The sequence below is a fragment of the Salmo trutta genome, chromosome 2 (genome assembly GCF_901001165.1).
Source record: "Salmo trutta chromosome 2, fSalTru1.1, whole genome shotgun sequence".
Classification (NCBI taxonomy): domain Eukaryota; kingdom Metazoa; phylum Chordata; class Actinopteri; order Salmoniformes; family Salmonidae; genus Salmo; species Salmo trutta.
In genome coordinates, this window is record NC_042958.1 from 57163154 (window position 1) to 57187721 (window position 24568).

The 24568-nt window shown below is 43.3% G+C and overlaps 1 protein-coding gene across 5 annotated transcripts in view; it reads left to right on the forward strand.

Annotated features, from left to right (window-relative positions):
- The window catches only part of LOC115158246 (SRC kinase signaling inhibitor 1), a 37824-nt gene extending 22798 nt beyond the window's left edge, over positions 1-15026 (forward strand). For 2 of the 5 annotated variants that reach the window (XM_029706962.1, XM_029706998.1), the window contains exons 8-18: positions 50-90; positions 277-300; positions 1339-1499; positions 2215-2390; positions 2564-2694; positions 3373-3520; positions 3772-4096; positions 4314-4629; positions 4722-4858; positions 5218-5373; positions 13159-15026. In XM_029706962.1, coding sequence (XP_029562822.1) covers positions 50-90; positions 277-300; positions 1339-1499; positions 2215-2390; positions 2564-2694; positions 3373-3520; positions 3772-4096; positions 4314-4629; positions 4722-4858; positions 5218-5373; positions 13159-13317 — 1774 coding nt within the window. In that variant the 3' untranslated portion in view covers positions 13318-15026. The remainder of the gene's footprint in view (positions 1-49; positions 91-276; positions 301-1338; positions 1500-2214; positions 2391-2563; positions 2695-3372; positions 3521-3771; positions 4097-4313; positions 4630-4721; positions 4859-5217; positions 5374-13158) is intronic. The other 3 variants (XM_029706971.1, XM_029706989.1, XM_029706980.1) reach the window with 3 other exon arrangements.
- Positions 15027-24568: the final 9542 nt, after the last annotated feature.

The following is a 24568-nucleotide window of genomic DNA, read 5'->3' on the forward strand; positions in this document are numbered from 1 at the left end:
CACACACACACACAGAGTGGGGACCTTTAACTTATTTTGTCTTTTTCAGGGATAAGATTGAGACGTCCAGTGACTGCTCGGGAACAGACAGTAAGTATCAACTGAAAACAGAACAAATATTCATTCACTTTCACTGTGTCCCATTGACTTGGAAATATAAAGGGTAAGGGTTGCAGAGCATCGTAAATGTTCTGTAGCTGAACTGCTCATGTGTGACTAAAGTCTGTATTCGCTTTTGTTAGTAATGTGTGCCATGCTTCTTGTGCCTTATTTTAGCTGGACGGTTAAAAAAAAAGAAAGGTATCTTCTTGTCCGAAGTCCTCGTCCTTCCCCCCCCCCTCTGTGTCTCTATGACAAATTCCTTCCCTTACAGTTGATGTCTCTTGTGTGATGCACTTTGAGTTTTGTGAGGATTCTGTTTTGATTCTCTTATTCTTTATGTCTGTGTTCAGTGTCTGGATTCAGGACTGGGCTCAAAATGTGTTTCCCAATCCCTGCTGTTCCTGCTGGAGTGTCATTTAGATTGACTTGTTGTCATCGGTAGTGGTGCGGTTAGGTTTCTTTGTATGCATAGTTGGTGCTTTGGGTAGATCAATATGTATATCTACTCCTGATAGCATTCACACAGACCTGCAAAAAGATGGTTAATTGCTGGAAGTCGTCTGTGTAAGGGGGATTTTATGTTGTCGGATGAAAGTAGGCCTTCACCTTTTTGATCCAGACAGGTATTAAAAGGCAAGCTTTTAGTTAGACAATGCAGTTAGACACACATTGGAACTGTGACAAGCCCTCCCCCAAAACAAGGCGTTCTTCAAGAATTAGTTGTGCCAAGCTAGTTCACCTAAATTACAAAATCTATTTGCCTGGGAAGTTATCAATGCTAATGGTCTTACTTGGACTATTTTCAAAGCAATTTGATTATTTTCAATGTAAAGCAATATGTGATTTTATAGTTTGGGTGAACTCCAAGTTTGTGTGTACCTTAGTCTTATCAAACCAGTCCCTTTGTTTTGTTATGCATGAGAAAATATGCCTGAGAAAATGCCATATAAACAAAGCCATTTATTCATTGTCATTTCAATGGCCCCTTGTGTCATTTCATCTTAAGCGTCAAAGACTTGCTTACTCCGGGCTTGCTGTTGTTACCCCTGAAATCTAGATGTATGTAAAGAAATACAGCTTTGTGTGTCCTAAAAACCTTCCCCACTCTGTCAATCATCATTACACCTATGTATAATCGTGTAAATCCTCCCCCCTTTACGATGGATGATATAATTGGCTTCCGTGACAGCAGAATGCACATACACGAGACCCTAATCCTGCTTTCTGATTGGCCAGCTCTGACGCCATCGGCTCCGTTGGCCCTGATGCCGCCCCCGCCCACAGGGTCCGCCCAGTCACTGACGGTGTCGCGGCTGCAGATGCAGAACCACCTGCATGGCCTGCAGCAGAACACCAGCAAGCTGCGCATACAGCTGTCCCAGCTGCGCGACATCCAGGTGAGCTCCAGAGAACGGTATGGCCGTACACACACACACACACATTCCTCAAGGCTCTAGTTGTTTTTAGATGTGTTTATATATCAATGTGTAGATTGTGTGTGTGTTTTGTGTTTTTATTTAACTATCCTTGTGGGTACCAGATTTCCTCACAAGGATTGTAAAACAAGGACTATTCGGAAAAGTGGGGACATTTTGCCGGTCGCCACAAGGAAAAATGCTATTTTTGGCTTAAGGGTTAGGTGAGGTTTAGGGTTAGGAGTTAGGGTTAGGTATAGTTTTAGGGTTAAGGTTAAGGGTTAAGGTTAGGTTTAGTGTTAGGGTTAGGGTTAAGATTAGGGATTTGGGGTTAAGGTTAGGTTTAGGGTTAGGGTTAAGGTTAGGGTTAAGGTTAGGGGTTTGGAGTTAAGCTTAAGATTAGGGTTAAGGTTAGGTTTAGGGTTAAGGTTAGGGTTTTGGGGTTAGGGAAAATAGGATTTTGGATGGGAATCAATTATTTGGTCCCCACAAGCATAGCAATACAAAACTGTGTGTGTGTGTAATTTTGCATTTGGCCTGCCTTTTGGTCTGTTTGTGTCTCATGTTTTGTGTGTGTAGACTTGCCGTTTTGTGTGTGTTGACTTGTCGTTGTGCATGTTTGACTTATGCTTGTTTGACGTATTGTGTGTGTGTCCAAATAACATGTCTTTGTATCTGTCCATGCCTCCCCTCTCAGTTGGAGAACCAGGACTCGGTGCAGTCCCTGCTGAGGCAGACGGAGTCGGAGCTGAGCCTGATGATGCTGGATGCCATGCGGACCCAGGAGGACCCTCTGCAGAGGCAGCGTCTCTTAGTGGAGGAGGAGAGACTCAAGTACCTCAACCAGGAAGAGCTGCTCATCCAGCAGCTGCAGTGAGTTCAGCCTTTAAGTCAGGCTCAAGCTAGGGTCAGTGTGAATGAAGAAATAATGCAGACGGATTCAGATAGTAAAAAGCTGAATGGTATATTTAGTGTTGATCTGGAACCATGCAGTGCCTGCATAACATGGCTACAAGACAAGTGGCAATTGATTTTGGTCTTCACAGTGATCTGGAGAAGTCAGTGGAGGAACTCCAGAGGAACTCGTCAGTCAACCATGGCCTGGTGACAGAGCAGGACGTGGAGCAGAAGAGCATGGAGCTCAGGTCTTTGGGAGAGACCCTCACAGAGCTCAAGAGTAAGGATATCAATAGGGGATAATGATACAGGAAAATACAACAGTAAGGCAATGTTTGGATGTAATAACATTAACCCCTCATATAATTACCTTACTAGATAATTGCCACAAGGACCAAATCTGTTGCATTGACAGTGATTAGGCAGGTGTACGTGCCTAATATGAGTGTGTATCACAGCAGGTAGCCTAGTGTTTAGAGCGTTGGGCCAGTAACCGAAAGTAACCGAAAATCTGTCATTCTGCCTCTGAACAAGGCAGTTAACCCTCTGTTCCCCGGTAGGCCGTCATTGTAAATAAGAACTTGTTCTTAACTGACTTGCCTAGTTAAATAAAATAAAAACTCATTAAGGAAGAGGTGCTAAACATGCAGATGTTGTCACGTCTGGCATCATAGCACAAAATCACACAGTGGAACGAGAGGCTTGTATACCAACTTGTGATACCAGACTGGTTATGCACCTAAATACCCTGAAATCTTTCTCCATGTGGTAGCAGAACCACAGGGGACAGAAAGTACAGTAAGCGCCAGCAGGGAGCATGACAGGAGACACAAAGACACTACTTGCATGTTTTACACACAAGCATAGATATACAATATACACCTTCCCTCTCTCATTGAGTTAATGGTGCTTCTGTCTCTATACCTGTCTTTCTCTGTCCCTCCCTCCCTCCCTCCAGACCAGTTCCCCAGTCTGCAGAGTAAGATGCGGGTGGTGTTGAGGGTGGAGGTGGAGGCTGTCAAGTTTCTGAAGGAGGAACCACACAGACTGGACACACTGCTGAAACGCTGTAACACTATGACCGATACACTGACCACACTACGAAGGTATGGTTCAACACAACAACTATGCTATATAAACATGTTGTTATAACACCATTGTTACGAGGGTTCCATTCAACTGGTGACTTGGTTTTCAAGATAAGTAAAAATGATACTCTTTCAGTACAAGGAGAAAGCACAGTTCATAACAAAAACTTTTTGGAGCAGATGAAAAAGATATATTTTGGACTGATCCCAGAAAGCTGGTCACTAGCTTTGATGCAATAGGGCCCTGACAATGCTGTGTGTGTTGTTAGTGTATTGTATACCACCTGTACGTACAGAAAAGTGACCGAGGGCCTGTGGAAGGGCCAGGACGACATCTGCAGCCAGTCAGCCAAGCGAACTGAGGACACAGGAAAGAACTCGGACCTCGACATCCTGACCAGTCCACCGCTCAACCTCAATGACCTGGGTGGCAGTGCCAGCCTTGCCAACTGGATGCCCATATCAGGCAGTGACCCGGACACCTCGGGACCTGAGCAGGATCCCCACCCTACAGCCAGCTACAGAAGCCGGGTCCTGGATGAGCTGCCGAGCCGCCGCGGTGCTGACAAATCAGTGTCCGTGGAGGTCAGACTGGTGCGGAACATTCCTCCTGGGGTTTATTCATATAAACTCCTCCTCACACTGCTAAATGTACACATTTACAGGGGAATCTGTACATTTACCAGTGTGACCATTTTCTGGAAAATGCATAGATGTATAGTATATGTATAGTATATCTGTGTACATGATAGCCGCAATATATTTCCAATATACAATAATATTTGGGTTGACAAATATGTGTTTTGCATAGGCTGCAGAGCGGGACTGGGAGGAGAAGCGGGCCAGTCTGACCCAGTTCAGTGCCCAGGACATCAACCGTCTGCTGGAGGAGACACAAGCTGAGCTGATGAAGGCCATCCCAGACCTGGACTTCGCTGCCAGGCAGATCAACAAGCCCGTGGTGCCCCCCAAACCCCACCCCAAACCTCAGTTTACCACCCCTGTCACTACCTCCACCAGCGCCTTCACCACCTCTAGTACCCTCACTACTACCAGTACTGAGCACCAGCCCAACAAGGTCCAGATCACTGCCTTGAAGCTGGAGGGGGGCTCACGACGCGGATCTGGTGAGACTGAATACCACATCCACGTTGTAAAATTTGTGTCTGAGTTATGACTGAGCCGTCCTATAAAGATATGATGCCATTGTGTGTTGTAGCGGAGATGACCGTAACCAGGTATCGCACTGAGAAACCCTCTAAGTCGCCGCCTCCACCCCCTCCTCGCCGCAGCTTCCCATCAGCCCATGGGCTCACCACCAATCGCACTGGAGAAGTGACCGTCAACACCAAGAAGGTACAGTAAGAGAGCGATGGCTGGGAAAGATATACCTGCAAACCGCAGGAGGCTGCTGAGGGGAGGACGACTGGAATGGCTGGAATGGAGGGAATGGAATTTTATCAAACACATACATTCCATTAATTCTGTTCCAGCCATTACTATGAGCCCGTCCTCCCAATTAAGGTGTCACCGGCCACCTGTGGATCAAAGTATGAAAATGCACACTCTGAATGTTTCTGAAGATACTTTGAGTTAGGCTGTTGGATGTACTGTACGGATGTTATGAAGATGCTTTGAGTTAGGCTGTTGGATGTACTGTACGGATGTTATGAAGATGCGTCACATAGATGCCAACCCTGTTTTGTTTTTCTAAGAAGCTGGAGCCAGAAGACGGAGAGGCCCCGAAGACTCTGGTCAAGCTGAGAAGGACACCGTCTGACGCCCCTCGCCCTGCCTCCACTCCCCCCGTCATCGCCGCCTCAGCGATTAAAGATGAAGACCACGACGAGCGGATCATTGCTGAACTAGAGGTAAGAGTCCTTTCATTTGCAGTGTGTTACACTGCTGCAAAATGGTTTACCTTGAGCAGCTGCATACGTACGAAATGAGAATATGACATACCGTATTTATTGTGTTTATTGCAGTCGATGTTCGGTGTACCTTAGCAATATGATAACATTGTCTCTGCGACACTCTCCCACACCACACCCCTCACCACCCACCTTCCACCACACATCACCTGCCAGATATTTCAGCGAACCCCTGTCAAAGTATCCCCTTCCCACTCACTGCCCAGCACACTACCGAGGCCAAACCCTGCAGCCCGTACCCTTCCTTGCACCTCAGGCTCCTTGGGAAGAAAGGGAAACCTTAAGCCCCCCATAAGGCCCTCTCCTTTTGCAGTGTCTGCAACCCTTCTAAGTCTGCCTCCTGTCCGGTCCCCCTCCTTCAGTCACTGCTGTTTCCTAGAGGGCCACTAACATCCCTGTTCATCATGGAGAGTCCCCTCTAATTCTGCTTGATACAGCAATTCTCTGAGCTGAAAACTTTACAGAACGTAGTGCATCTCTTGTCGAATTCAACCATCAACCATCTACAGTAATGTCTAATACCATTCAATCTAACTCCCCTGTCTGATTTAGCTAATTACTTCTTCCCTTGCTAATTCCACTGACTGCATTCTACACTCTGATCTGCATCCCATAAATCCAAGATGGTGTAGCAGTTCAGACGTCTTTGTCTTCGTCTTGTCGTGTCCCGTGTATATATCTTTTTTTTCTTTGTATATATTTCATATATATTTTTTCTATTTTTAACCTCAATTTCAACATACTCTCCTGCAACCCGCCTCACCCAATGTGGTATTGATCTGCTATTTTCTATACTTTAGAACCGGAATCCCCAACAGAAGCTAGCCAGCTAACTAGTTTCTAGCTAGTATTCAGTTAGCCACTGCTAGCGGTAATCAGCTAACCTTAGCCCGGTCAACTCCTGCCAGTCTGCACAGCGCGATTCAACCGAGAGCATACCGGACTGCTTTTTCTCCACCAAATCTCCACATCACCAGATTCCTACCGCAAGCTCTGAACCTTTTCACCTGGATCATCGCAGCTAGCTAGCTGCTATCCGAGTGGCTACTCCTGGCTAACATCTCTGTCCCGAAGGAAGCACCAGCTAGCCTGGAGCTAGCCTCGTGCTAAGCCCATCTCCTGGCTAGCTGAAGAGGTCCATCAGCCATTCCTTGGGCTACAATACCTATTTTGCCAATTGGCCTGGACCCCTTTTACTGCCGACACAGAGCCCCGCCGATCCATCATGACTGGTCTACTGACGTAATCCGCCCGAGGGGGTTTCAACAGGCTCCTCCGTCGCGACGTCCCCTGAAGGCCCATCCACTAGCCTGCTAGCCGCGGCCTGCTAGCTGTCTAGAGCATATCGGACTGTTAGCTGAAGAGGTCCATCAGCCAATTTCTTGGGCTACAATACCTATTTTGCCAATTGGCCTGGACCCTTTGTTGCCTAAACAGAGCCCTGCCGATCCATCACGACTGGTCTGCCAACGTAACCGTCCGAGGGGGCTACAACAGACTCTTCCATCGCGATGTCCCCCTAAGGCCCTTCTGCTAGCCTGCTTGCCCCGGCCCATTAGCTGTCTGAATCGCCGTGTCTCCAGCTCTGTAACGCGGGTCATATAAAGGGGACCAAGGCGCAGCGTGTATAGTGCTCATATTTACTTTTAATTGATATACTTTAACAAAACAACAAAACGACCGAAAACAGTTCCGTCAGGTGACATACACTAAACAGAAAACAACTACCCACAAAACCTAGGAAGAAAAACCCTATTTAAATATGATCTCTAATCAGAGGCAACGAGGATCAGCTGCCTCCAATTAGAGATCAACCAAAACAATCCCAACATAGAAATAGAAAAACTAGAACTTAAACATAGAAATAGAAAACATAGAACAACCCAAAACACCCCCTGTCACGCCCTGACCTACTCTACTATAGAAAATGACATCTTACTAGGATCAGGACGTGACAAGCTCGCCTAGCTACTCACTGGTCGCTATGATCACTCGGCTACGCATGCCTCTCCCTAATGTCAATATGCCTTGTCCATTGCTGTTTTGGTTAGTGATTGTCTTATTTCACTGTCTAGCCTCCAGCCCTGCTCAATATGCCTTAGCTAGCTTTTTTGTTCCACCTCCCACACATGCGGTGACTTCACCTGGTTAAAATGGTGTCTCTAGAGACAAAACCTCTCTCATCGTCACTCAATGCCTAGGTTTACCTCCACTGTATTCACATCCTACCATACCCTTGTCTGTACATTATGCCTTGAATCTATTCTTCTGCAACCAGAAACCTGGTCCTTTTCCTCTCTGTTCCGAACGCACTAGACGACCGACCAATTCTTATAGCCTTTAGCCTACCCTTATCCTACTCCTCCTCTGTTCCTCCGGTGATGTAGAGGTTAATCCAGGCCCTGCAGTGCCTAGCTCCACTCCCATTCCCCAGGCGCTCTCATTTGTTGACTTCTGTAACCGTAAAAGCCTTGGTTTCATGCATGTTAACATTAGAAGCCTCCTCCCTAAGTTTGTTTATTCACTGTTTTAGCACACTCTGCCAACCCAGATGTCCTAGCCATGTCTGAATCCTGGCTTAGGAAGGCCACCAAAAATCCTGAAATTTCCATCCCTAACTATAACATTTTCCGTCAAGATAGAACTGCCAAAGGGGGCGGAGTTGCAATCTACTGTAGAGATAGCCTGCAGAGTTCTGTCATATTATCCAGGACTGTACCCAAACAATTCGAGCTTCTACTTCTAAAAATCCACCTTTCCAGAAACAAGTCTCTCACCGTTGCCGCGTGTTATAGACCACCTTCAGCCCCCAGCTGTGCCCTGGACACCATATGCGAATTGATTGCCCCCATCTATCTTCAGAGCTCGTACTGTTAGGTGACCTAAACTGGGACATGCTTAACACCCCGGCCGTCCTACAATCTAAGCTAGATGCCCTCAATCGCACATAAATTATCAATGAACCTACCAGGTACAACCCCAAATCCGTAAACACGGGCACCCTCATAGATATCATCCTGAGCAATCTGCCCTCTAAATACACCTCTGCTGTCTTCAACCAGGATCTCAGCGATCACTGCCTCATTGCCTGCGTCCGTAATGGGTCTGCGGTCAAACGACCACTCCTCATCACTGTCAAACGCTCCCTAAAACACTTCAGCGAGCAGGCCTTTCTAATCGACCTGGCCCGGGTATCCTGGAAGGATATTGACCTCATCCTGTCAGTAGAGGATGCCTGGTTATTCTTTAAAAGTGCTTTCCTTACCATCTTAAATAAGCATGCCCCATTCAAAAAATGTAGAACCAGGAACAGATATAGCCCTTGGTTCACTCCAGACCTGACTGCCGTTGACCAGCACAAAAACATCCTGTGGCGTACTGCATTAGCATCGAATAGCTCCCGCGATATGCAACATTTAAGGGAAGTTAGGAACCAGAATACACAGGCAGGCAGTTAGAAAAGCATAGGCTAGCTTTTTCAAACAGAAATTTGCATCCTGTAGCACAAACTCCAAAAAGTTCTGGGACACTGTAAAGTCCATGGAGAATAAGAGCACCTCCTCCCAGCTGCCCACTGCACTGAGGCTAGGAAACACTGTCACCACCGATAAATCCACGACAATTTTCTATGGCTGGCCATGCTTTCCATCTGGCTACCCCTACCCCGGTCAACAGCCGTGTAGCCCCCACAGCAACTTGCCCAAGCCTCCCCCATTTCTCCTTGACCTAAATCCAGATAGCCGATGTTCTGAAAGAGTTGCAAAATCTGGACCCCCTATCAATCAGCTGGGCTAGACAATCTGGAACCTCTCTTTCTAAAATGATCTGCCGCAATTGTTGCAACCCCTATTACTAGCCTGTTTAACCTCTCTTTCGTATCGTCTGAGATCCCCAAAGATTGGAAAGTTGCCGCAGTCATCCCCCTCTTCAAAGGGGGAGACACTCTAGACCCAAACTGCTACAGACCTAGATCTATCCTACCCTGCCTTTCTAAGGTCTTCAAAAGCCAAATTAACAAACAGATCACCAACCATTTCGAATCCCACCGTACCTTCTCCGTTACGCAATCTGGTTTCCGAGCTGGTCATGGGTACACCTCAGCCATGCTCAAGGTAAACGATATCATAACCGCCATAGATAAAAGACTGTACTGTGCAGCCGTATTCATCGACCTGGCTAAAGCTTTCGACTCTGTCAATCCCCACATTCTTATCAGCAGACTCAACAGCCTTGGTTTCTCAAATGACTGCCTCGCCTGGTTCACCAACTACTTCTCAGACAGAGTTCAGTGTGTCATATCGGAGGGCCTGTTGTCTGGACCTCTGGCAGTATCCATGGGGGTGCCACAGGGTTCAATTCTCGGGACGTCTCTTTTCTCTGTATACATCAATGATGTCGCTCTTGCTGCTGGTGATTCTCCGATCCACCTCTACGCAGACGACACCATTCTGTATACTTCTTGCCCTTCTTTGGACACTGTGTTAACTAACCTCCAGACGAGCTTCACTGCCATACAACACGCCTTCGGTGGCCTCCAACTGCTCTTAAATGCAAGTAAAACTAAATGCATGCTCTTCAACCGATCGCTGCCCGCACCTGCTCGCCCATCCAACATCACTACTCTGGACGGTTCTGACTTAGAATATGTGGACAACTACAAATACCTAGATGTCTGGTTAGACTGTAAACTCTCCTTCCAGACTCATATTAAGCATCTCCAATCCAAAATTAAATCTAGAATCGGCTTCCTATTTCGCAACAAAGCATCCTTCACTCATGCTGCCAAACATACCCTCGTAAAACTGACTATTCTACTGAACCTTGACTTAGGTGATGTCATTTACAAAATAGCCTCCAACACTCTACTCAGCAAATTGGATGCAGTCTATCACAGTGCCATCCGTTTTGTCACCAAAGCCCCATATACTACCCACCACTGCGACCTGTATGCTCTCGTTGGCTGGTCCTCGCTTCATATTCATCGCCAAACCCACTGGCTCCAGTTCATCTATAAGTCTTTGCTAGGTAAAGCCCCGCCTTATCTCAGCTCACTGGTCACCATAGCAGCACCCACCCATAGCATGCGCTCCAGCAGGTATATTTCAGTGGTCACCCCCAAAGCCAATTCCTCCTTTGGCCGCCTTTCCTTCCAGTTCTCTGCTGCCACTATCTGAAACGAACTGCAAAAATCACTGAAGCTGGAGACTCATTACGCCATTTGCACACACTGTATATAGACTTTTCTATTGTGTTATTGCCTGTACGTTTGTTTATTCCATGTGTAACTCTGTGTTGTTGTTTTTGTCACACTGCTTTACTTTATCTTGGCCAGGTCGCAGTAGTAAATTAGGACTTGTTCTCAACTGGCCTACCTGGTTAAATAAAGCTGAAATAAAAAAATAAAAAATTTAAATATCTCCCTCACTAACTTTAAGCATCAGCTGTCAGAGCAGCTCACAGATCATTGCACCTGTTCATAGCCCATCTGTAAATAGCCCATCCAACTACCTCATCCCCATATTGTTTTTTTTTTACTCCTTTGCACCCCAGTATCTCTACTTGCACATTCATCTTCTGCACATCTATCACTCCAGTGTTTAATTGCTAAATTGTAATTACTTCACCACTACAGCCTATTTATTGCCTTACCTCCCTAATCTTACCTCATTTGCACACACCGTATATAGATTTTTATATTGTGCAATTGACTGTATGTTTGTTTATTCCATGTGTAACTCTGTGTTGTTGTTTGTGTCGCACTGCTTTGCTTTATCTTGGCCAGGTCGCAGTTGTAAATGAGAACTTGTTCTCAACTGGCCTACCTGGTTAAATAAAGGTGAAATACATTTTTTTATTTAAAAAAATCCGTATTCTAACTAAGCTGTGCTCTAATTCTCTAACAAACTAACTGTTATGACAACTGACAGTTCTATTTGCTGGAGTGCATATTGAAAGTAAATGTATACTGCATGGAGTGTGTTAGGCGGAATAATGTACAGATGTCGGATCTTAATTTGATCACTATTTTCCCTGCGCAACAGGGAATTCAAATTAGCTATAAAAAAACGTAGTTCTCTTTCCGTCCATGTGGGGACAATCGAGTCATTCGGACCAGTGCCAGCTATCAGAATCCTTCTCTCTCTCTCGCTCGCTCAAAGGCTATGTCCTACTGATACTATAGGCTTCTAGGTCCTGTTACTGCAACATTCAAATGTACAAACATTTATCTGAAATGCAGCCATACACATCAACAACTGACATTTTATATAGTTTAATAACTCAATATAGATATTGGTCTCCACTAAGACATATAAATGTAGCGGAAATGCAGCCATGTATCCGAAATGCAGCCACGCAGTAGGCTACATAGACTAACTGTTATGACAACTGACAGTTCTATTTGCATGTATCCGCTATGTATCCGAAATGCAGCCACGCAGTAGGCTACAACTAAACTATAGCCTACCGTACACTCTTAGAAAAAAGGTGCTATCTAGAACCTAAAAGGGTTATTCAGCTGTCCCTATAGGAGAACCCTTTGAATAACCCTTTTTGGTTCCAGGTAGAACCCTTTTGAGTTCAATGTAGAACCTTTTACACAGGGGGTTCTTCATGGAACCCAAAAGGGTTCTACCTGTAACTAAAAAGGGTTCTACCTAGAATCAAAAAGTGTTCTCCTATTGGGACAGTCGAAGAACCCTTTTGGAACCCTTTTTTCTAAACGTGTAGCCTATCAAAACTAATCACATATAGGCCTATAATATCAGATGTAAAGACAAGGTGACATTGAGAATAGTGAGGTAAAAAACCAGCCCATTATTTTTTTATCTACAGTGTATATTATCAAAAAAGATGGCATCTTAAGGTTTCTAGCAAACCTGAGTTTAGAAATCAACTGTCAAAATTGAGTTCAATTGTGGCTTGGGGTGGTCTAGCGGTTAGGGCAGTTGCCTTCTGCGTGCACATATAGGCCTACCGTGTCATTGTGGGTTCGATTCTGGCCCAAGTCCTTCTGGCACAAATAACTAAATCCCCCAATTGACTTGATTTAGTTATACATTTCAAATATGGACAGTCCAGGGATATTTTACCCCTGATCTTGATAATAAATTACAATACCCGACACTTACGTCCATTTATTATAATCCAAATAACAATTCACACGAGACGCAATGTAGCCTGCACGTAGCCTTCATAGGCTACTTGAACTGGTACCCAGTGGACCTGCAGTCTAATGTACAATGTAGGCACAGTACTGCATTGTGTACAAACAAATCCTCCTGCTGCAGGATTATTTTCATCCTGCGACTAAACTAGTCAAATTAAGATCCGCCATCTGTACTTCAATTCAAGGTTCGCTGACAGACTAAGAAAAATGTCAGAACACTCTTACTGCTCAAGTGACACATTTAGCTCTGTCAAAGGTCTTGTTTTATTGCTCCCAAATCAAAACAAGTCTCAGCTCACTAGGGAAGCTGTCAAAAGAGCTGTGGTAGAGACGGTTTCAGGTTAACAACTCTGCACTACTGACTGAAATGACAAAACTGATCAGGACGTAGGGATAGCTCTAGTGAGACTGTCTGCACCCAAAATGGCCATCCTATTTCCTATATTGTGCACTGCTTAAGGCTCTAACAAAAAATAACTGCACTATATTGGGAATTGCGTGTCATCTCAGATTTGACCATGGCGCAAATAAGACTTCATGCTTTTGTCCTCCCATAGAATGCCAGCAACTCACCAGGGGCATCCAAGGGACCTCAGTCGACTGTAGCAGCCAGACTGAAGCACCTCCAGCAGGGCAGCCTGGAGAGGCCCAAGACCAGGAAGCAGAGAGAGGACTTCCCCAAGATCCAGGGCCAACAGCAGGTATTCCACTTCTAGATGGGCCCTCCTCAGAGGAGTTTTCCTCCTCAGAACAGCTCTGGTGGCCTCCTGTGACATTGACAACTAGCCCCTCTCACAGCTGTCTGGGGCAACTACTGGGCTATTTCAAGACTATACTGGGATACAATATGTTATCAGTGATGAAAAAAGGGGTGGGCTCATCTGAAATGTTTTGACTTTGAGCTGTGCCAAGTGGTTGGATTCTAAGTGGATTGTGTACAGAGCGTGCTCTTTCCCTTTAGCTGACATTGATGTTTTTGAGGAGACTAAGGTGGTGGGGATATTGTACCCTAAATGAGCTGAGTGACACCTAAAACTGTACTCCTTGATAATGCCACGGAATAGTTTTACATCTCAATGTTGAACAGTGTTAATTTTGTCAGCTATTTTAGATGTAGTTTTCATCTTAGTCTTTTGACTAAAATACCTTTTAGTCTTAGTCCCATTTTAGTTATTTCATCCTTCGTAGTTTTAGTTATTAACAGTCGACAGAAACTCTCGACATTTTTTGTCTAGTTTTAGTCACTGTCATTTTAGTCACATTTTAATCTGTGATTTTTGTTTCTCCATTAAATCATTAATATTTACCTCCAACATTCATGTCCACATTAAGATAGACTTGTCCAAATAGGCCTACTATCCCCTCATATTGCTGGCAACATTGCTGTTGTGGCAGATTGTAACCAATTCCAGCCATGGTTTACCATATAGGCAACAAAGCCTTGGCTTCAGGTTAAACAATTTAGACCTACAACTCTAATTTTCTCCCCGTAATGACCTTGTGATGGGGGTAAACAACAGTGATTCTCTTAAAACAGGAATCTGAACTTTCCAACAATGCCAGAATTATTACTGTACTCCTAATATTCAGAAATTAGCATTAGTAGTTCCAATTGGGAAAAAGCAACTGCATTTGCCGATCGCGAGAGCGGCAACATAGATGAATAACAGATCGCATGTTAATAGAGCTTCTGATGTGATCAAAGCAAACATATCCTATATGAAAGTAAGAGAGAGTAAACCTTATTGGTGCAATTGAAGTGTTCTGGCTATGCATCAGTTCAAAAGAAAGATGCGTGACTGAAGTGACCGCCTGGTAGCTGTGTGTGTGGGAGAGCAGGGCAGATCAACTCAATCAGCCAGCACAACTGAAAGATCAATGAGAGGATTGCATTCAATTCTGCAAAGACATGCATGCTTATTATTGGACAAAACAGATTAGAGGGAGATCAAAAGAAGCCTCCATGTCAAATTGAAAGTCCATTAGTCTGATGTGGAATTCTCGTCCCGTTACATTATCTTCAACTAAAATGAAGAGTCATTTGTGAAAGTTATCTGTGTTTTTCAGGACATCTCCTTTCGTTATCATCATTGGTTTTTCATCCTGAAAAATAGGTTGTTGACTAACATTTTTTTGTCATAGTTATTGCTGATGAAGTTAACCCTGACGTCGAACCACTGACTTCCTCCGAGCACATTATGATCCTACAGTACCACTGTTCTCTAGCGCTGCTTCCTTTCCTCAAATCACTGAATCATTCTGTCTCCAGCTGAGTCATTTAAAACCACAGTCCAAAAGCGAGAGGGTCAGGAGATTAAAAAGTATTTATTGTCAGAATATTTGCCCTTGTTTCTCAGTGGAGATGAGAATGTGGAAAATGTAGGATAAGAAAAGAAAGAAAGAGTGAGAAAGACGAATGGAAAAAGAAAGACAGGCAGAACGAAGAAGCAAAGTAGAGCACACCGCCAATGCTTCTCTGGAGCAAATAAGACTGAGGTCCTCCTTTCTGAAGCCCCAGTCTTATCTGGTTCAGCAGGCACTCCAACCCAGTAGGCTAAGCTGAGTGGCCCTGTCCCACCTCAGCCCACACTGTCCCTCTCAAAGGACCTTCTGGCAGCTCTCAAAGTCAGGTAGAGATAACACAGCCAGCCACTTCGTCCCAGCTCGCACCTGTCCTGAGCCAGTCACCCCAATCCTCTCATTACCCTAACGGTGATAATCCACACTCCATTAGCTAACTCCAAGATAGAGGCCACTTCATTAACTCTAAGAAACAGGTCCCTTCATTTGGTGCTCTTTAGGCCTCAGGGGGTGTATTCACAGGTTATTGAAGTTCAAAAGGCTGACTTTCGGAGTGAAAAACACCCACATTTTGCCAAGGTTCAACTGGGCTGGATTGATGCACCTGTACATGCATCTTTGATCAGATCTTGAAGGTTTTTACCTTATGTGGGGAAAATGCATCTTATCCACCACCAAAGCTCTAACCGCATCCATTTTGGTGAAGCACAATGTTTTCGCCAGAGCACAAACCATACCTCACTCTTTGGGGTGAAGGCGAAAGGAGTCAGAAACCATTTGGTTATCATACAAGTACAGAAGATGACATCCCATAGTCAGTGCTTTTCACAACAAGGCCCATTAGCAAATAGAGTAGTTAGCACACGGCTAACAGGGGTGACCACATTTAAAATACCCAAATGTGGGACAACAAGACTATTTTGTGGGACATTCGCAGGACAGTGTAGCCCCCCCCCACCACCACCACAGAAATACCCTTCCTGCTGATGGTGTAGTTCACTTTTTTTTTTTTTTTTTTACAAATATTGTCACAAGAATATTTGATATTTTTAAAATCCTCAAATACTAAGTTAGGCATACCTAATTTAGACATGCCTAATTTTAAAATACGCCATGGCATCATCACTGTCAATCATGAATGATAGTTCTTCACGTTTTACTAGTGAAATGTCCAAACTGTGTCTGCATGCCAATCATTTGATCTCAATCATTTGATCTCAATCAGTTTCATGGGAATATGCATTTCGATCTTCTTGAATTACTGTTTCGTGAGCAAATTAGAGCAGATGGTGTTATATAGCATTCCTGTATTTTGTTTCAATCAAAGCACATTCTGCCTAGTGGCGTGCACTGTTGAGTTTTGGCTGCATTATAACATTTGTTTTGCTATTTAGCCAACCATCCTAACATCTCATAAACTGATGTTTGGAGGATATATTGGCACGGGTGTTCGTCGAGGGCCGGCAAACCGTGTCAATATCAAATGTTATTGGTCACATACACATATTTAGCAGATGTTATTGCAGGTGTAGCGAAATGCTTGTGTTCCTAGCTCCAACAGTGCAGTAGTATCTAACAGTTCACAACAACACACAAATCTAAAAGTAAAATAATGGAATTAAGAAATATTTAGATATTAGGGCGAGCAATGTCAGAGTGGCATTGACTAAAATACAGTAGAATAGAATACAGTATATACATATGAAATGAGTAAAGCAGTATGTAAACATTATTAAAGTGATATGTCCTCCAAACACCGGCTTCGAGAGCATTATCACTTTTATATAACAGGTTACCAACATATTCAAATAATGATTGACATATTTTCATTAAAAACGTTATTTATTCCTACTATTTCATCCTTCCACGAGATTTAGTCCCAACACAAATCCAGGGTTGCTACGAAAACCGGATGGTCGTTTGTTCTATCGGTTCGGTTGCAAGAGACCCTGACCTAGTCGTTCAGTCTTTTTGTTCTAAATCTATGGACACGACCCAGTCGTTCGTTCTAAATGTTCTGTTGCCATGATGCTGGGAACGTTCTTATCCCTTGCTTGCAAACTAGCCATTTTTGGCAAACACAGTCATGTCAAACAGTGCAGCTAGAATAACAGCAAAGTAGCTGCATTTGCGTTTGTTTAAACGGGTTTCTCGTGATAAAAAAAAAACATCCATTACAATGAGCGAATGATGTGCAATTTCGCCTGGCAGAGAACATTTGCTCTCTCGCCGGGCCACTGTTCAGAAGAGATAGCCAATTACACAGCTAACACAATCATTTAAAACCGAAGCTGGAATGACAGCAAACTAGCTTTATTTCATGTTTTTCTATTGACATGTCTTGGTATATATTGTAATAAAACAGCAGGGAGCAGGTCTGGAACCCTCGACCTTCTAGTCTGAAGTCCAGCGCGCTACCGACTGTGCCGCAAAAGCGTGCTCGAGCGGCAGAGTCGGTATCCGCGCTTATAAACCCAGCGACGTTACAATATCCATAAAAATGATGCTGATTCATGATTTCGACTGGCTGAGAAAAGCTGCTCGCCTGTCTGTCTTGTCCCATCTCCCACACGTTCATTAACATAGGACAACTAGAGATCGAATTTAAATATTGAAACAATGCGGCTAATGTCGGAGAGCTCATTGTTATGGATGTATCCCCCCAAAAACATTCACTAGGAAAAAAGCTTAAACAAACGCAAACGCAGCTACTTTGCGGTTATTCTGGCTGCACTGTTTGACGTGACTGTGTTAGCCAAAGTTGACTAGCTAGCAAGCAAGGGATAAGAACATTGCTAGCCATCATGGCAACAGAACATTTAGAACGAACGACTGGGTCGCGTCCATAGATCTAGAACAAAAAGACTGAACGACTAGGTCGACTGGCAACCAAACTGATATAATGAACATCCAGCTGGCTTGGGTACAAATCCAAGATTTGTGTCGGCACTATATCTCGTGGAAGGATGAAATAGTATGAATAAATTAATCCAAATAACGTTTTTAATGAATATATGTGAATCATTATTTGTTGGTAATCCGGTTGTATAAAAGTGACATTACCCACAAAGCCCGTGTTTGGAGGTTATATTGGCACGGGTTACAACATCTGTGCCAATATATCCTCCAGACATCGGCTTCTCTGGCATTATCACTTAACTAAACAGGCACTAATGTGAGAAGTGGTAGTAACACTACACCCCTGCAGTCCTCGCATCGAATGAGCAATTGAAACGTACCTAACCTACTCAATTGCCTGTGCAACATTTTGTGATGTAGAAACGAGAGACCACAAAATCTGCAAATATTTGTCCATGAAAACATTTCTGGTTGGTCTCAGGGAATGTAAAACAGTTAGGATAGGAAACTTTTAAAACGAGATTGAGTGGAATAGCAGCAAATATGTTGAATGAGCAAATGGCCAAAATGCGGGACTGTCCCGCACAATCCGGGACATGTGGTCACTCTAATGTCAACCTCTATTTGACACAGTGGAGCAATCTGGGCAGTGTATGGTACTGCCTCGAGAAATACACCCCGAGTATTCATGTCTATTTCTGCTTTTTGCTGAAAAACACTCAATTGTGTGAGATTGTGTATGCCTACTAGTGCGCCTTCCTTCCCGATCTGCCTTTTGTCATGACCAGATACGCTCTCTGAGTCTGTGGATGCCGTTAATTAGTATCATTACACTGTGCATTTAAAAACTCACAGTTAACTTTATTATTATTATTATTATTTTTTACAGATTACGCTCATTACAAGAGTGAGTCCTCTCATGGTGCTGATGATGTATTATATTAAATGTCTGACCTGACATTTAATTCAATATATGGGCTTGTAGCATACAGTAAAATATATATATATATATATATATATTACAGTACCAGTCAAAAGTTTGGACACACCTACTCAATCAAGGGTTTTTCTTAATTTTTATTTTTACTACATTGTAGAATAATAGTAAAGACATCAAAACTATGAAATAACACACATGGAATCATGTTGTAACCAAAAAACTGTTAAACAAATCAAAATATATTTTATATTTGAGATTCTTCAAAGTAGCCACCCTTTGCCTTGATTAAAGCTTCGCACACTCTTGTCATTCTCTCAACCAGCTTCATGAGTTAGTCACCTGGAATGCATTTAAATTAACAGGTGTGCCTTGTTAAAAGTTTATTTGTGGAATTTCTTTCTAAATGCATTTGAACCAATCAGTTGTGTTGTGACAAGGTAGGTATGGTATACAGAAGATAGCCCTATTTGGTAAAAGACAAAGTCCATATTATGGCAAGAACAGCTCAAACAAGCAAAGAGAAACAACAGTCCATCATTACTTTAAGACATGAAGGTCAGTCAATACGGAAAATGTCAAGAACTTTGAAAGTTTCTTCAAGTGCAGTCGCAAAAAACATCACGTGTTATGATTAAACTGGCTCTCATGAGGACCACCACAGGAAAGGAAGACCCAGAGTTACCTCTGATACAGAGGATACGTTCACTAGAGTTTACTGCGCCTTAGACTGAAGCCCAAATAAATGCTTCATAGAGTTCAAGTAACAGACATCTCAACATCAACTGTTCAGAGGAGACTGCGTGAATCGGGCCTTCATGGTTGAATTGCTGCAAAGAAACCACTACTAAAGGACACCAATAAGAAGAAGAGACTTGCTTGAGGCAAGAAACACGAGCAATAGACATTAGACTGGTGGAAATCTGTCCTTTGGTCTGATGAGTCCAAATTTGAGATTTTTGGTTCCAACCGCCATGTCTTTGTGAGACGCAGAGTAGGTGAACAGATGATCTCTGCATGTGTGATTCCCACCGTGAAGCATGGAGGAGGAGGTGTGATGGCGTGGGGGTGCTTTGCTGGTGACACTGTCAGTGATTTATTTAGAATTCAAGGCACACTTAAACAGCATGGCTACAACAGCATTCTGCAACGATACGCCATCCCATCTGGTTTGTGCTTAGTGGTACTCTCATTTGTTTTTCAACAGGACAATGACTCAAAACACACTTCTAGGCTGTGTAAGGGCTATTTGACCAAGAATGAGAGTGATGGTGTTGCATCAGATGACCTGGTTTCCACAATCCACAATCACAATGGTAAAAATGTAGAAAAACCCTTGAATTAGTGGGTGTGTCCAAATATTTGACTGGTACTCTCTCTCTCTCTTTCGCTCTCGCTCTATATATATATATATATATATATATATATATATATATATATATACACACACTACCGTTCAACAGTTTGGGGTCACTTAGAAATGTCATTGTTTTTGAAAGAAAAGCACATTTTTTTGTCCATTAAAATAACATCAAATTGATCAGAAATACAGTGTAGACATTGTTAATGTTGTAAATTACTTTTGTAGCTGGAAACGGCTGATTTTTTAAATGGAATGTCTTCATAGGTTTACAGAGGCCCATTATCAGCAACCATCACTCCTGTGTTCCAATGGCACGTTGTGTTAGCTAATCCAAGTTTATCATTTTAAAAGGCTAATTGATCATTAGAAAACCATTTTGCAATTATGTTAGCACAGCTGAAAACTGTTGTTCTTATTAAAGAAGCAATAAAACTGGCCTTCTTTAGACTAGTTGAGTATCTGGATCATCAGCATTTGTGGGTTCGATTACAGGCTCCAAATGGCCAAAAAAAAAAAAAAAAATTTCTGAAACTCATCAGTCTATTCTTGTTCTGAGAAATTAAGGCTATTCAATGCGAGAAATTGGCAAGAAACTGAAGTGTCTAGTTTGAGAAACAGACGCCTCACAAGTCCTCAACTGGCAGCTTCATTAAATAGTACCCGCAAAACACCAGTCTCAACGTCAACAGTGAAGAGGCGACTCCGGGACTCTGAGTTGTAAAGAAAAAGCCATATCTCAGACTGACCAATAAAAAGAAAAGATTAAGATGGGCAAAATAACACAGACACTGGACAGAGGAGCTCTGCCTAGAAGGCCAGCATCCCAGAGTTGCCTCTTCACTGTTGACTTTGAGACTGATGTTTTGCGGGTACTATTTAATGAAGCTGCCAGTTGAGGACTTGTGAGGCGTCTGTTTCTCAAACTAGACACTCTAATGTACTTGTCCTCTTGCTCAGTTGTGCACCGAGGCCTCCCACTCCTCTTTCTATTCTGGTTAGAGAGAGTTTCCGCTGTTCTGTGAAGGGAGTAGTACACAGCGTTGTACGAGATCTTCAGTTTCTTGGCAATTTCTCGCATGGAATAGCCTTCATTTCTCAGAACAAGAATAGACTGATGAGTTTCAGAAGAAAGTTCTTTGTTTCTGGCCATTTGGAGCCTGTAATCGATCCCACAAACGCTGATGCTCCAGATACTCAACTAATCTATAGAAGGCCAGTTTTATTGCTTCTTTAATAAGAATGACAGTTTTCAGCTGTGCTAACATAATTGCAAAAGGGTTTTCTAATGATCAATTAGCCTTTTAAAATGATAAACTTGGATTAGCTAACACAACGTGCCATTGGAACACAGGAGTGATGGTTGCTGATAATGGGCCTCTGTACGCCTATGTAGATATTCCATAAAAAACAGCCATTTCCGGCTACAAAAGTCATTTACAACGTAATCAATGTCTACACTGTATTTCTGATCAATTTGATGTTATTTTAATGGACAAAATTTTTTGCTTTTCTTTCAAAAACAAGGACATTTCTAAGTGACCCCAAACTTTTGAACGGTAATATATATATATATATAAACAAATAGGCAACTAGGTCAGTGAAATGTAGTGAACTGTCTGTGATCAAACAAACAAAAGACCTGTTCAACTGTATGTTTAACATATGCAAATAATATGAATGAATATATGTTGGAGTCAGCTGAATATATTGGACAAACATGCATCTACTATATGTGACCTGTATGTACAGTGTGGGTAAAATAAAACCACATGCGTAGGCTATTTTGTGTACTGTAATGCATCATGTTAGGTTCATTCTTTCAACAATACATGACTGCTTCAGACATGAACCAACGAGGTCATTTTGAACCAATAGGATTTAACCAAGACCGTACCACAACGTAAACATGTTTTTCCCCCTTCATTTTATCCTGAGGGGAAGATATGCACAAGCTGAAAAATCGGCAATGTTAAAATCAACAGAAGTGAAGTTTGTGTGTGCACAACATATGAATGCCTAGGGGTTATCTGATCAAAAAGGCTTAGTTGGCATTATACTATTTGATACCTGAGGACATTGTGTGGACATGCACACTACACCGCGCTAGCTACATTCACTGTTCCAATAGCTGTCCAGAAAGACTGCCAACAGGCAATGACTATCCTCTTTATCTAGCTTGAACAGGTGGACTTTATGTGTGTCTCTGAATGGATGATTTTGGCATTAATGCGCATTATCTGGGGAATGGAGGCTCTCGTGGGAGATTCCCACAATCTCTTGCGAGCGATGGCACACCTGTCTCTTCCTGTCCTTGTACAGGATATTTGTGATACAGGCCCCAAGAGCCACAGATGTCCTGGTGTCCCTTGAGGCAAAGATGAGGATCATGTCCCTATTGATTTGACACAAGCTGAAGTCAACGATACTTTCCCATACCTTTTTCAGACTACAAAGATTGCCAAAATTGCTGTACCAATTTTTGTCTCTATCTCTCCTTTCACAATGACCAATTGCCCCTCCCTTTCCCCACCTGAATGTATCTATGAAATTCCATCCCCCATGTTGACCAAAGCTGGTGTAGTCTTCCACTGCTCTTCATCCCACCCAGTCTATCTCACTGTGAGCAGTGGGCCTCCCAAGGACACATGAGGAAAACATAGCCAGACAGGGCTGACATTGATCTAAATCTACATCAGCGCAACCAGCTCTCTTGGCATCCTTAAAGGTACGCCTCCCCTCTCCTCTCCTCTTCTCTCTTCTCCTACCTCCCTTTGTACATGGTCTCGGCTTAATAGGAGGTCTGAGTTGTTAATCTTGGGCGTTTGTCTTGTTTGTCCCCCTAATCCTTTTGCCCCGTTGAATGGTTGGAAGTGTAAACGAATGTGGCAGCTGTGTGGGGGCCCATAGACATCTAACCGGAGGGGGAAATCTCTTGTTCGCTAAAGGTAATGGTAATTCATTAGCGTTGGCATCAAATCAAGCTTGATGAGTCAGTGAGACAGGCTCAGCGCCATCTTTCCTCTCCTAGGGTTTGTTTGGGTCTCCATGGCTCTATGGAGAAGCCCCTGTAGGTGCCATTCAGATCAGTCCATTTAGTCTGGCAGGCAGCCCACTGTCTGGACAAAGAAAGCATCGTAACTGTTTCAGACAGGACGAATTCATTGAAAATGTGTGTTGTTTCGGAGTGAGCATTGTTTGGTTGATGCTAACGGCCAATCGTAGCTTTTGATTTTAGCCCCCTATATGTATCCAAACTAGCCAGCAGCCGAGGGCAGAAGTACAAACAAAAACGTAATCAACCAATCGCAGAGCAAGAAAGTATGCCTAGGGTTAACCAGGGTGAAAGTAGAGTTCAACCTTCACTTATAAAGATCATATAATATTGGAACGCCTATTATCCTCTGCTAAAAATTTTATAGGTATAGCATGCACTCTATTACATAGTTCTCCATTATAGCTCCCCCATTGCCTAGTCCATATTCCTGTCCTCCTCTACGTCTTCCTCTCAACTCTCAATCCTTATTTCCTTTCCTCTTCTCACATCACCCCTTCCTTTCTTCTCCCCTCCCAACTCCCCTTCCTCTCCTCACCACTGTGAGGAAGCTAAATCAAGACAGATTGCGCGTCCTCAAGCCCTGACAGCAGTGCCGTACTGATCACAGCATCACTTCTCCAGCTCTGCCTACGCCCAGCTTAGTGACAGCCACAATGCTCTGATCTCGACACGAGCCTGACAACTGATGCGCTGAACACAGCATCCCTTGTGGCCAATCGGGGGAAATACAGAGGGCCATAGCACTGGCTGTAGCATAGCACCCCATTTGGCCAAATAGATGCATATGGAAGCTGAAAGATAATCAATGACTAAGACAGTAGCTCTTGACTCGTCTGTCTGTATCTGGAAGGGGTCCCCAGATAAGTGCAAAGAACTGGGAAACCAAATGTGATCTTAAAACACTGTTAGAACCCTTAAAAAATAGGAGAATACAAAGGAATAACCTGCCGACTGCCTTTTCACAGCCTCCCTATTGCATTAGGCTAATATGGAGCTGAGATGGACGTCATTTGAGTGAAATTTTGTCTTTTTCCAGTTCCAAGGGGAACTGCTTTTGTCCTTTGCTATCATGGTCAGTATAAGTACTGGGATAAACACTGAAGCTAATATGGGTGACAACAAGATTCAGCACAGGATCACACTTCTGACATCCAAATGTTGTAAATTGAATACATATTGATCCTGGAATCTCACAGTAAACATTAGCACAGTTTTATACACTAGCCAGCGTGTCATCATTGCCACAGCATTATGAAGATTTCCACAAAAAACAATGAAGGGTTATCTGCTGTCTGACATATTGCTTGAGGAAAGTGTCAACGTTTTGCCACGAAAAGACTCTGTGCACTAATATATAGCACTGGCAAAAAACATATACATTACTGGACATGATACAATGTTAAATCATAGACATTAATATAATGTATTATTTATCTTAAATATAGAAATGAG